Genomic DNA, 12,994 nt, shown 5'->3' on the forward strand with positions numbered 1-12,994 from the left:
TTTATCCTGTGCCCTGGCTACATTTTTATAATCCTTAAAGAGTCTTAATCTGTGCATATTATACTGTGTGCTTTATTCCGTTTGCTCAGTTTTGGACTGCTAGCTTTACCCTTGAATGGAGCTGAGTATCAACGACCCAGGTGGAAAATTCCACTAGATGGGAAAGTTTTCTTGTGCATGAATCTACTTTGGTTGTGTTGTCCGTCCTATTTATTCTTTATTTTGTAACAAGTCTTAGAATTTTATATACCCAGGTTGATTGCAGTGTGTGGTACAACATGAATATTTGAATATCATGAATATTTAGATGTGCACTGACTTGGAATTCAGCCTCATTTTCCCCCCACACTGGAAATAGGATAGCTGGGAGAGGCATCCTGTTGTGACGTTCCATGTCCTTAAACTCCCCTGGTTGGCAGAAATTAACGGTCTGTCCGAAGCCAAGAGACGGTGTCGATGTGGGTAAACTGGATGACATTATGCTATATTTAGATTTCAGTTTGAAACCGGTGGTTAAGTTTGCACTTGTAATTTACATAGCTTTGTGCAAACACCATTATGTGAAACCTTTATGAGAACTGCTATTGATCTAGGGAAATACTGTCAGATGATCATTTTCAGCTCTTGGAAACATCTGTCAGATGATTGGGAAGATTGGCTTCATCTTTGTGATCATAAATGAAAACGTTTCTAGAATGTTCGGTTTGTTCTGTTGACCAGCATTCATATTTATAGGCCTGGTTCTGGACATGAACAAAAGGCTGCCCTTTGCATGTGAATTGACTGTTACATATCTCGTGTGTGTGACAGAACGCAACATGTTTTTTCAAGACTTGAAACTTGAAAGTGATTTTTTTCCCCCTTTGCTACTATTGCTACAAATGGCAATTTCGTCACCATCTGTGTTCATGCTCTTTCTTCAGTATCTTTCAAGCCACGCGTTTTACAACTAAAAATGAGCCATGGCAGTTTAATTCCAGGCAACTCATTTCATCCTATCTTGGCTCTGGCTACCCTCTTCCTTAGTTTAGGATGAGAGGCTGCTGGTTTTAGGGCTTGACAAGCTTGCACTTGCAGTTAATTTAATCATGCTACCTGGAGAAACCTGAAGGATTCATCCCAGTTCCTAGATTACCTTCCGCCCCTGTCTCTCTCTCACTTGACTTTGCACCCGCAGGAGAGCCTGGGGAAGGAAACCAGGCAGCTCTTTCCAAGGCCAAATGCCCTCAGAATCAGTGCAAATGTTCACTTTGCTCTAATGATCTGTTTGGACAGCATGCTTCCTCTTTTGGCCAGTGTTTTGAGCACTCTAGCCACCAGTGTAGTTATTCACGGTTCCCACCTTCCTAATTTCTCGGAGCAGAGGAATCTGAAATGTTTGCCTTTTGGTGCTGGTGAGTATTTTACTAGATAATGACAATGTCACTAGAGAATGACATTTTTGGAGGAAGTTTCCATTTTTCTAAAATTAAGTTCATCATTTTGAGGGCTGTTGACTCTGAATAGTCAGTGACATCCAGTAAATGGCCCAGCATGACCCCCTCAGGGGTACAGGATTAGGACAGTATGTTGGGCTCAAGAATGAAAAATCACCTTGTAGAAGAGAATCATGACAATCCATTTTTTTGCCATGGCTTATGAAAGAGTCACCTGAATTTCAATTCCAGTCTAGAATTTATTCAGAAAAACGTTATTATTCCTGAGCTTGCTTCTGTCATAACTCCCAGAGGATACTAGTAGGATCTCTTCAGCATTTGTTTGGAATAGTTAAGTATATTTTACTCCAGAGAACAACTATAATAGGACTTAGTCAAAGCTATTTGAACTGTGTGTGTGTGCGCGCGCGCTCATTGCAAAATGTAATCCTTCACCTCAGGCAAAACCACTATATTCTCGGTTTGGGAAGACATTTTTTAAAGTGTCCTGTGGCTGGTTGGCATTCCTGGGGCTGCATTCCACTGAGCATGGTCCGAGGGAGCAGCATGACGGTTGACCTGTTAGGATCCCCTTAACAGTCAAGTGTTGGTGATGAAGCCCACAACTGCCTGAAAAAACAGCCATAGAACCACTTTTAAGTTTTCTTTTACTGTAGAAGTCCTAGTTCTCACCAAGACCATCGCAAAACCACATCAATTACTCTCTAAAGGTAGAAAAATACATGGCTGGGTTTCCCCCCCCGCTTCTGAAAAAACAAATGTAGGAAGAAGGACAAGAACAGCCTTCACAATTGAGACATGAAATCAGAAGTAACCTTTGCAAGAAAGAGATTTTGGAATGATTATTGTTAATTTCAGCTTCACGGGTTGTAAGATATTCTGAAGAAAATCACGTTAGCATTCTTAGAAATGTTTCTGGAATTCTGATTTTGGTTTTTTGTTTTTCAGTGGTTTAAAATTTGAATGGGCTGAGGAAATACAAAAGTAGCAGTTTTTGAGTTTATTGGTTTACAAGTGATTATACTGTTTAGGAACTCAGTTATTAAATAAATTTTCTGACTCGTTTCTCTGCCTGCAAAATAAGTATATGTGACTCATCAATATTATTGTTACTCTTATGGTTTTTTTTTAATTAAATGAAGGTTCAGTAAAATATTAAGAGGAAATATAGTATTTTGGACATTTGCATGATTTTAAGTAACTGAATTTTTCCTCTTGGTCTTTGCCCAGCGATATATCTGGCCAACAGATGAACCTTCTTCTGATGAAGTCTCTGGATGCCCTAGAAAATTGCTGCTTTGATCCTAGTCTTGAATATAAGTATGTTGGTTCCATTTCCTCTCTGATATTTGAAGACTGAATCTTTCTCTGCCATACGCTTTGCATTCAATCGTGAAATAGTCGTAGGACTAGATCTTGAATTCCTTTGCAAAGAGTTTTCAGTAATAATCAGAACCTGTAATTAAAGGTACTTGTTCTAAAAACCATGTTTCAGCAATAGACCGTTTGCTTCGTTACAAAGCAACGGAATGTCATTTCATGGCTGTCATTAAGTTATTAATACCTTAGTTCTGTCTTGTACTTACCATATGAGGCATGTATCTGGAGACTTATATGCATGACTTAACCTTTTTAAAATAGTTGAAACTATTCTTTGAATTTGATTGGACGAAGAGAACCTTTGACCCATAATTTAGATTTCCCGTGTGAAATCCAACGACTGAAGAATCAAAACGGAAACAAATATAGGGTACATCTGGGGTTCCCAAACTCCTCAATATTAATCGTTTCTCCCTGCCCCACCACAGACTTCATGCTTTTTAAAGATTTTGTCTATTAAACTAAATATCTTAAAATGTATTATTCCAGGGGCGCCTGGGTGGCTCAGTCGTTAAGCGTCTGCCTTCAGCTCAGGTCATCCCAGGATTCTGGGATCGAGCCCCGCATCGGGCTCCCTGCTCCGCGGGAAGCCTGCTTCTCCCTCTCCCACTCTCCCTGCTTGTGTTCCCTCTCTCGCTAGCTCGCTCTCTGTCAAATAAATAAATAAAATCTTTAAAAATAAATAAATAAAAAATAAATTTATTATTCCAGTCGTGAAAGGTAACCAAAAAAACAGAAAGGAATAATTAGAAAAGAATGTCTTGCACCTGGCTGGCTCAGTTGGTAGAGCACGTGACTCTTAAACCAGGGATTGTGAGTTCAAGCCCCACGTTGGGTGTAGATATTACTTAAAAATAAAACCTTAAAAAAAAAAAAGAAAAGAATACCTCAATAACAAGTTAAGCATAGTCATTTAGTGAGACATTTAATGTTTTAATTGGTCTGTGAATTGTGTGGGAGAATATAGTTTTATTAGACTTCCTGAAATACTAACACAGTTGGGGACTTACGTTATATCTTTTTGGACTTCCACGTGTTTTGGAAACTCTAGTTTAGATCCTCTGGTGTTCATTGTTACTAAAAAACTCAACAAATTATAAGCACTAACCTCCAGTTTATTAACTCATTTACTTTTTGCTGTTACAGGCACTGCTCCAATGTGACTGTTCACATTTGTGGCCTTTAGGAACTTAGGATCTAAAGTTACATTCATGTCATCTAGCCTGTTACGTTCAGACTGAGAAAAGAGTAGTAGAAGTAACTGCATATCTCAAATATTTCATTATGAGTAGGTAAAGTCAAATCTTCACTTCGTTGGTGGTAGTTACAGGATCTTCTTTCAGATGCAGGCTAAGATCAGATAAGAATCATTGACATCCACCCAGTTTATCATGAAACACTTTAGAGATGAAATGAGACGTTTTAAGAGTGTGGTTTTGAATATGGGAAAAGAGAGTTCAGTGGCATGATTGAAGTCTCTTGAATGTAGAAAATGATTAATGGAAGGGATAGGGCCATTTAGCTGTTACCGGGTCTGATGAAGAGTTGATATTTTGGAGCCCAATCCATGTGTTGGTGGTGTTGCCTTTTACAACCAAGGAGTAAGATAAATTTCTCTCCCCCTGCCCCGCCTTCCCCCAAAGGTATTCATCACAGCTATAGCTCAGGGTATTACAAAGCTGGGAACAAATTTGTGGATCAACTTACTGTAGGCTTTCAGCCAGTTGGAACAATCAGAAATGACTTACATATATTATCTCCACTAGTCTGCCGGAAGTTTGTTTGAATGAAGGAGAACCATAGCGATAACTGAATTGTCCACAGTGTGGGTATTTATGCATATAACAAACCTCATGTGTGTAAGGACATGTAACATTACCCGTTAACTTTTTATATTGAGAAGATTCTTATTTCTTCATTATTCTTTCTTGATTCTTACCTCCTTAGTGATCAGCTGTGTTTGGGAGAGGAAAGGGTGGGCCCAGTTAGGGACTAATCCTGCTGAATTAAGTAGAGTAGGGTCATCAGAAATTTCCCGTCCATTTAGTAAAGTCTTGCCTGTCTCTCAGAGCTCAGTTAAAAGCCCAGATCCTTCAAGAAACTCTCCATCTTCTTCAAACTCCCGTTCTTTCTACAGTTAATGGAGTTTAGTATTCTGTCATTCCTAATGCTTTGTGGCTCTGTCTCTGGTTTCAGTTCAGCTGATACCAAGCAGCCGCATACTGTGCTAGGCATTTTCATATCCGTTTCTCCTGTCATTCAGCCCCAATGACAGTCTAAATATTGATACTAAAACAGGAACACTCATCGCTTTGGTTTACAGATTAAGAAAATGAGTTTCACACAGGAGATGGGTTCAAGGTCACACAGTCAGTAGCAGCTAGGGGAGGAACCTAGGTCATCTGCCTTCAAAGCCAGGTTTCTGTCTCTTACATAGTTCGGTGGGGAGAACACATTTCAGTAGAAAGAAAGCAATTTGATACCTGACAATATGGTGTTTACTATTTTTTTTTTTGACATGTGAGTGTGTCTCACTACTAAAAAGCAAGACAGACAGACAGACATACAGACAGACACGCTAGGCCCAGGCATAAAGTACTCCCCTGACTAATGAGATTCAGGAGTCTAGGGCAGTCCTCCCTCAAGTGAAATAGTGGAAGCATTACGGAGGTAGTTAATAGATCTGGGAGCTTGCCGCCTCAAGTGATAGAATTCACCCAGAGCAAATTCACCACGCTTCCTTGATTTAATGGACACGTCCCTGCTGAGAGGACCCGGGACCTGGGCTGGCCGGGTTGTGTGGCCTTATCACTTACGTTCTGCTGCCATCTAGTGGTACTCGTTGTGCCATTGCCGTCCTCACAGCCTTAACTAGTCCTGCCATCCGTCAACGACCTGAGTGCTGGTTAATTACTATTGAGCTTTTACAAATATGATAACATCTGTGTAGCACTTTGTGAAGGGCAATACGCTATACGAATGTTAACTGTCATTAGAACTAATTATTAGATGGCCTCGTACTTAATCTGCAGGGTTGTCCACAATAAAGTAAGGAATTGAAGATTCATCTCTGGTTAATTTTAGAAACAATTTATCATTATATCTCAGTTGATATAGCAACACGCAGAGCAGAATTGCATAGCTTTTAAGTCTCAGGTTTTCTTTTCGCCGGTGATATTTTAATATACTTGGATAAGAGATTCAAATAAGTAAAGACAAAATAGGGCATATAATTTTAAAACTCGAATTCTCTGTCATTTGTTAGTGTTCTTCAAGATTCATGTTAGTAATTAAAAAACCTGAAATTTATAGCTAATATTATCATTTGTTTCTATTTCATCTGTCTGAGACAACTCCATGGAGCTCCTTTTTGTTTTCAGTGGAGGGAAAGATGTGAATGCTACCTCTGCCCAGTTATTCTTGGTTTAGAGCTGACAAATATATCAAAGGGGAGCTAAGATGAGGTAAAATACATAGCAGTGCTGACCTAAGCACCTAGAAGAATCTTTAAGACTTAGGACAAAAAATACACCCATTAAAATATAGACCATTTGGAAATCAGAAGAAAACATAAGGAATAAAGCTTCAGGACTACCTTCTTGGGCCATGCTGGAAAAATGAGACAGAGTAGAAGGAGTTTAGAAGGTCAATAGATGCATACACCCTGGCGTATTTATATTGGCACACGTATATACGTAGTTAGATTATATATTCACATATGACAACAGTCATTGACCATTGTAGCAATGAATAGAATCGTTAGTGAATGGTAACGTTGCCCAAGAATAATTATGCTGTGATAATATTAGGTAAATGTGAACTAGGAAACAGGATGTCTTTTTCTAAGCCTTTGTGCCCATATGCCTTTGGGTGGTAAAAGAGTTTTAGTCCAGGGGATAAAGATTTTTGCATGCCCAGAATAGCCCCAAAAAGCCAGATTTAGGATTACTTATTGAGAAAGATAAACCCCGATACTTAAAGTGAGCTTTGAGAGGTATCCTTTTTCCACCTGAAATCTGACACTCCTCTTTCTTAAATTAGTCTGGCAAGAAATGGAAATTGAGTTTTCTTGATTGAATCTTGGATAATATATTCAGCGTATTTAGCACTGGTAAATTTTGCCTCCAACTGAATGTAAGAATCCAGTCTTGTTTTTGTTGTTGTTTTTCTTGTAGATCTTCTCTCCACTTTAGACTCTCTTGGAACCCTGCACTGGGTCAGTTCTTCAGCATTCAGTATTGATTGAACTCTGTCCCTGTCAAAGCAGTATACTAGGTGCCACAGATAATGTGGTGAGGGAAAATCAGAAAACGTACCCACCCTCGTGGAGCTTGCAGACTACTGAAGGACATGGGCAGAAATCAAACAGTCCTTCAAAAAATCCTCATCAGAATTGATAATTAAGGGGTGCCTGGGTGACTCAGTTGGTTAAGCACCTGCCTTCAGCTCAGGTCATGATCCCAGGGTCCTGGGATCGAGCCACATGTCTGGCTCCCCACTTGAAGAGCTTCTCCCTCTCCCTCTGCTCCACCCCACCTTGCTCATACTCTCTCTCTCTCTCTCTCAAATAAATAAAATCTTTTTTTAAAAAAAGAATTTATAATTAAAATTGTCTGAATTAAATTAGTATGGGGTATTATGGGAGAGTCCCGAAGAGGTTCCCTGCTGGGCCAGGGAAGGTGTCCCTAAGGAAGTAACATTTGAAATCTTAATCGAAAGTAGCAGTTAAATAGTCAAGAGGGAACAAAAGTCAAATTTTTCTAAGTATTAATCACATTTTGTGTAACCATATCTTTGGTTCTAATTTTGTCAAATTTTTATATGCACCAGTATAGAAAGAGCCAAAAAAAACCCAAAAAACACCCACACACAAAAAAACAACCACACAAAAAACTTCCCTGTAGATTCTAAATGGAAACAAAGACTTTAAATCCATACTAATGAAGAGTGCCTTTCCTCCTTCAGAAATGTGATTTGTCTCAAAAGCATGCAGTGTTCAGATGTTAGGTGCTGATTTAACTGGTTGGAAATGCATTATGCTAGTTGAGCTTGTTGTTAAGTTCCTGTAAGCTGTAACAGCAGTTCTGCCTGGCTAATGATGGATTATTACTGCAGTAGCTTCTTTACAAAGGCTTTCCTAATGCCAGATAGTTATGCAATGGAACCTAGAAAAACATGCTCGAGATACGGTGCCTTCTCATAGGCATTTTATCAGGGCATCCCTATGAGGCCCTGAGAAGGGCCTGGGGCTTGGCAGATGGAGCAGAAGGCTGGGGATCCGAAGCCTCCGTCTCCTGGCCATGCTCTGCTGGAAACTCTCCGTATGACCTTGAACAAATCCTGTAGCCTCTCTGTCCTTTTGGGGGTCTCTTTTCTGTTGTGGATGTTTCATTTGCAAGAGGTGTTTGAGGGAAGGAACTAACATGTTCAGGAAACGATGTGAAGGTTCTTGACGCCAGCCGAGGAGATAGATACTATATACGAGCAAAATGACATAACCTACGGGCTTTGAAATATGTTATTGGAGAAATGCCCTGGAATGGCAGTCTTCAGCGGCAGATATCATGACAAGCAAGCCAAACCAGAGTCGGGATGATTTCTGAAAACAACTCAGCATTTCCTCAATTCAAAACACAACAATGATGACAAAAACTTTTTTTTTTTTTTAGGTAGCAAATCACCCTACAGCTGCATTATCTTATACTAACTAGAAGTTTTCTGGGAGAACAATTTTTTCTTTAAATGAATATGTATTCTTTCCCAAGAATTGGGGCACAAAGCCTAAGATTCCAATTGAATTGTCACATGGGGTAACTTTTGACAAGCCTGTCATTTGTCCATTTTCTCTTCTGACCCAGTGGTACTCAGAGGGATCAGAGGGGAGAAGAGGATTAATGTCATTGTGCACAGACAAATACACAGTTTCTTTAAGAAATTCCACTTGTGGAAGTTGACTAGGAAACACGAAGCACTTAGCAGTACCTTATCATCATGCCTTGCGACGTATCCCCCCTGTCATTAGTCAGATGTCCTCAGCTCATATTCTGAAATGGAGTCTTTTCTCTCATGCAGTTTGTCATAGCGCCATCCACATGCGGACATGGGGGGATGGTGCGGAGGACCACAGAACTTCTCTTAAGTGCAGGGATAGAGCTGGTTGAACTTGACTTTTTATTCATCCTCCTACCTCACATGGAGTTTAACTCAAATCTGTTTCATATTTTCGTTTGTTCTTCTCCAGTGGGTCCACAGCACTAACATGGGCCATAGACCCCGGTTTTGATAGAAAGTTTTCCACTCAAGGGCAGGGGGGAGGTAGGCAGTGGGTGTACCTGTGGTGGTTCCTAGGGCACACTTATATACCAGGCAGCAGACTGAGAATCCAGCCCTCTCATCTAAGGTCCAAGAGCAGTGTAAACTCCCATGATAAGTGAAGAGCGTTGACATGGATTTCTGGTGATTTTAATGCCTGATTTTTTTTTTTTTTTTGCATCAAGCACGGGCTGTATATTGGGCGTTGGACTTGTTCTGTCCCTCATGAGCCACAGCAGCCAAACGGAGTCTCGAGTTCATGTGGCAGCATCGCTTCGGAAGCTCTCGACGTACCTAGATGACAGTGGGAGCCAAAGCAGAACATTTCAGGAGGTAGGAGCGGGGAGTTATGGCTTTCTTCCCTTTGTTGTCTTTTGTTTTCCTGTGGCCACTTACTTTCTACTTCTCATATTTTGGTAACCCTGAAATTAAATTCTTCCTCAGTTTCAACTGGGATAAGGAGAAAAATCTGAGTGGCAAACCACCAACATTAGATCATAAGGTTTTCAGACTGTGCAGCTGTTTAAATAAATTCAGACTTAAATGTGGCCTATAAGATAAGAGCCTTTAGTGAATGCAAAAACCCAAGCCGGCATCGCTAGAAGGCACTTTCTAAGAAGAGCTGCGATTTCCGGAGCAAGGTTCAATGGAGATTTTTAGAATTATGCTCGATCCAAATGTAACTTTAAAAGATAGCCAGGAATAAGCTTAAGAAACTGCGGATCGAAAAAGGCATTTGATTTTTTTCTTTTCTTTTTTTCTTAATGTCAGCTAGCATGAAAAATCATTGAGGAAATTCCCTTTACCACACTTAATGAAAAGATTTTTCTGTTACGGTGCAAAAATACGCAGAATTGCAGTTCATGGGACACAGCTCTTGTGTGTCGACCGTGTTCAGAGTGGACTTCTGAGGTGTGTGTGTGTGTCTGCCCAGGTGAAGCTGCACGGCCTGGGCCCTGTCTCTGGGAGCACCCGGGGGTGACCTTTTGGCCTGGCCAGATTCCCTGTCTCATTAGAGCAGATTCTCTTTTCTCCGGGCCGGCCCACGAGGTATTGATGAGTACATAATGGCTACTCTGTCCCCCGCTCAGCCCCTCTGCTTTCAGCTATAGGACTTGTTGAATCGGTGAATTTCTCTGGGGCACAGAGGGTTGAAGTTTTGTTCTAATACATGCACCACATTTCCATTTTTAAAGGAGTTGCAGAGCACAGTTGAAAAGGACGCATCTTTTTAAGCAAAGGGAGAAAATTTTGCCACCAAGGGGCAGTTTGATTAATAAACGAAAGCAGGGTTTTTAGAGCTTGATGCTTCGGTCCGCCTTGATGTTTTGATTTATAAGGCCTCGAGCAGGCAGTTTGGTTTTTTTCCTCCCCTCTGATGTTTTATTATCCAATTTCAAACTTAGAAACAGCTTCCTTTCTGCATGCCGTATCGACTAGGGTTGGGAGTTGAACATTTCCACTTTGCCTGAACAGCATCTTTGTGAAGGAGGGCTTCGGGAGGAAAACGTGAGGTAGCAGTAAGGGGATGGTTAAGCAGGATTTGCAAAAATTGAGGCTCAAGTAGATTGAGTGACTTGCCTGAAGTTTCTTAGCCTGTCAGTGATCAACGTGGGACATACACCTGCGTGGGCCATCTTGACTCCCAGCCTTCTCTTTTATTTATAATTTGTTCGTTTATTCATTTATTCATCTAGTTATTTATTTATTAAATTAGCACACCAGTGCTCTGAGGTAAGGAATATTACCTCTGTTTTACACAATTTATGCGACTCTAAAACCCATAAGCCTCGCCGCTCTGCCCCACTCCTAGGAGGGAATCTGAAGGCAGCCATGTGTCGCATCTTTGAATTTCCTCTCCGGCTTGGCCTTGGATCAGAGCACATGGCTATTAGTAGCATTCATTGGGGATGAAAATCTAGCCTCTGCTGTCGATAGATCCAGTGTCTGATGTGAGATGGTGAGGGAACTTGCTGATTTTGAGTCTAAAGACCTGGGTTTGAATCTCGCTTCGGTCACTGGCAAGCTATATGTAGTTGGACCTCAACATCCCTACCTGTAAAGTGGGAATTCTGACCTGCATCTCATACCGTCGTTAGGACACATCAGGCTGCGAAACAGTGCCTGGTCTGTGGTAGGCGTACTTGAATCCAGTCCTTATCCCGGAGAGAAGTTGGACAGAACACTGGTGTCCACTAAATCGTGTTCTTTCGTTTTCCCTCATGAAGAAACCTCTCCTGCTGTCTTCTTCTAGATCCTGGCCTATACCCTCAGCTGCGTGTGTACCTCAGCGTTCAGTACTGGGATCATTGAGGCTGCAGAGGCTGAAGATATCATGAACAAGCTTCGGATGTTGGTAGAAAACAACCAACAGGTTGGAATGCGTGCCCTGATTACTCCTCTCTTTGGGTCTCATGTTGCTGCTGAGTCCTAATTTTGACTGACTCTGATTAGACTATTATCAGAATGTTTTCATGCCCAGAACTGAGGAACTTCTTTTTTTTTTTAAGATTTTTTAAAAATTTACTTGAGAGAGAGTGAGTGAGTGCACAAGTGGGTGGGGGGAGGGACAGAGGGAGAGGGTGAAACAGACTCTCCCCACTGAGCAGGGAGCCTGAATGCGGGGCTCGATCCCACCACCCTGACATTATGACCTGAGGCAAAGGCAGACACTTAACCAGCTGAGCCAGCCAGGCACCTCCAGAACTGAAGAACTTCTTTTTTTTTTTTTTTTTTTTTAAAGATTTTATTTATTTATTTGAGAGAGAGAATGAGAGAGAGAGAGAGCGCACATGAGGGGGGGAGGGTCAGAGGGAGAAGCAGGCTCCCTGCCGAGCAGGGAGCCCGATGCGGGACTCGATCCAGGGATTCCAGGATCATGACCTGAGCCGAAGGCAGTCGCCCAACCAACTGAGCCACCCAGGCGCCCCAGAACTGAAGAACTTCTAACTTTCCTCACTACTCTAGCCATTGGTCACAGATGTCTTTTTTTCTCTTCTTATACTCTATCTTGTGTAGGTACTTCTTTTTCTTTGTCAGAGGGAGTATAAAAGGCTTTTCTCTCTCTCCATCTCTATTTATAAAACCTTCAAGCATGTGGCTAGGGAATGTAAGGCTAGCGATAACAATTTGTAAAGATATGAATACTTAATGGACTCTGATAAGGCCAAGCCTTGGCAAATTCAAAGCAGAGAATCTCTGTGACTGAATATGCATGGGACAATTTAAATACCTATAAGTTATATTAAATACCTTTAAAGTGTTCCCTCTGAAATATTATTCAGCCTTAAAAAGGAAGGAAATTCAGACGCATGTGACAATGTGGGTGAATGTTGAGGACATGATACTAAGTGAAACAGACCAATCACAAAAAGACAAATACTGTATGATTCTATTGATATGAGGTACTTGGAGTAGTCAAAAGCTTAGAGACAGAGAGTAGAAAGGTGGTTGCCAGGGGCTTGGGGAGGGGGGAATGGGGAGTTATTGTTTAAGGGGTATAAGGTTCGAATTTGCAAGGTGAGAGAGTCCTGGAGATGGATGGTGGTGATGGTTGAACAGTGTGAATGTACTTAATGCCACTGAAAAGTAGTAAAGATGGTAAATTGTATGTTATGTATATTTTACAATTAATGAAAAATATGTTCCCTCTGATTACACATGTTATAAAATTGCCCCGTCTGTATTTTTTTTAGATTTCTCCAAAGTCTCAGTATTGGCCATGGTGGATTATTGCAGGTTATTAGCTAATATTGTATTGTATTGTTACTATTTTATGGATCTATGAGTGCTCTCTTAAATTTGGAATAGGTTTTGCAACACCAAGATGTGGGAGTTTGCATATACTGTGCTCATTATGGGACTTC

The 12,994-nt window shown here is 41.0% G+C and overlaps 1 protein-coding gene across 4 annotated transcripts in view; it reads left to right on the forward strand.

Moving 5' to 3' along the window:
* Nucleotides 1-12,994, forward strand: part of FOCAD (focadhesin) — a 309,238-nt gene that overhangs the window by 240,621 nt on the left and 55,623 nt on the right. For all 4 annotated transcript variants that reach the window (XM_036082633.2, XM_036082632.2, XM_078061288.1 and 1 more), the window contains 3 exons: nucleotides 2,667-2,756; nucleotides 9,314-9,461; nucleotides 11,383-11,502. In XM_036082633.2, coding sequence (XP_035938526.1) covers nucleotides 2,667-2,756; nucleotides 9,314-9,461; nucleotides 11,383-11,502 — 358 coding nt within the window. The remainder of the gene's footprint in view (nucleotides 1-2,666; nucleotides 2,757-9,313; nucleotides 9,462-11,382; nucleotides 11,503-12,994) is intronic.

This window comes from Halichoerus grypus, chromosome 14, assembly GCF_964656455.1.
Source record: "Halichoerus grypus chromosome 14, mHalGry1.hap1.1, whole genome shotgun sequence".
Lineage (NCBI taxonomy): Eukaryota > Metazoa > Chordata > Mammalia > Carnivora > Phocidae > Halichoerus > Halichoerus grypus.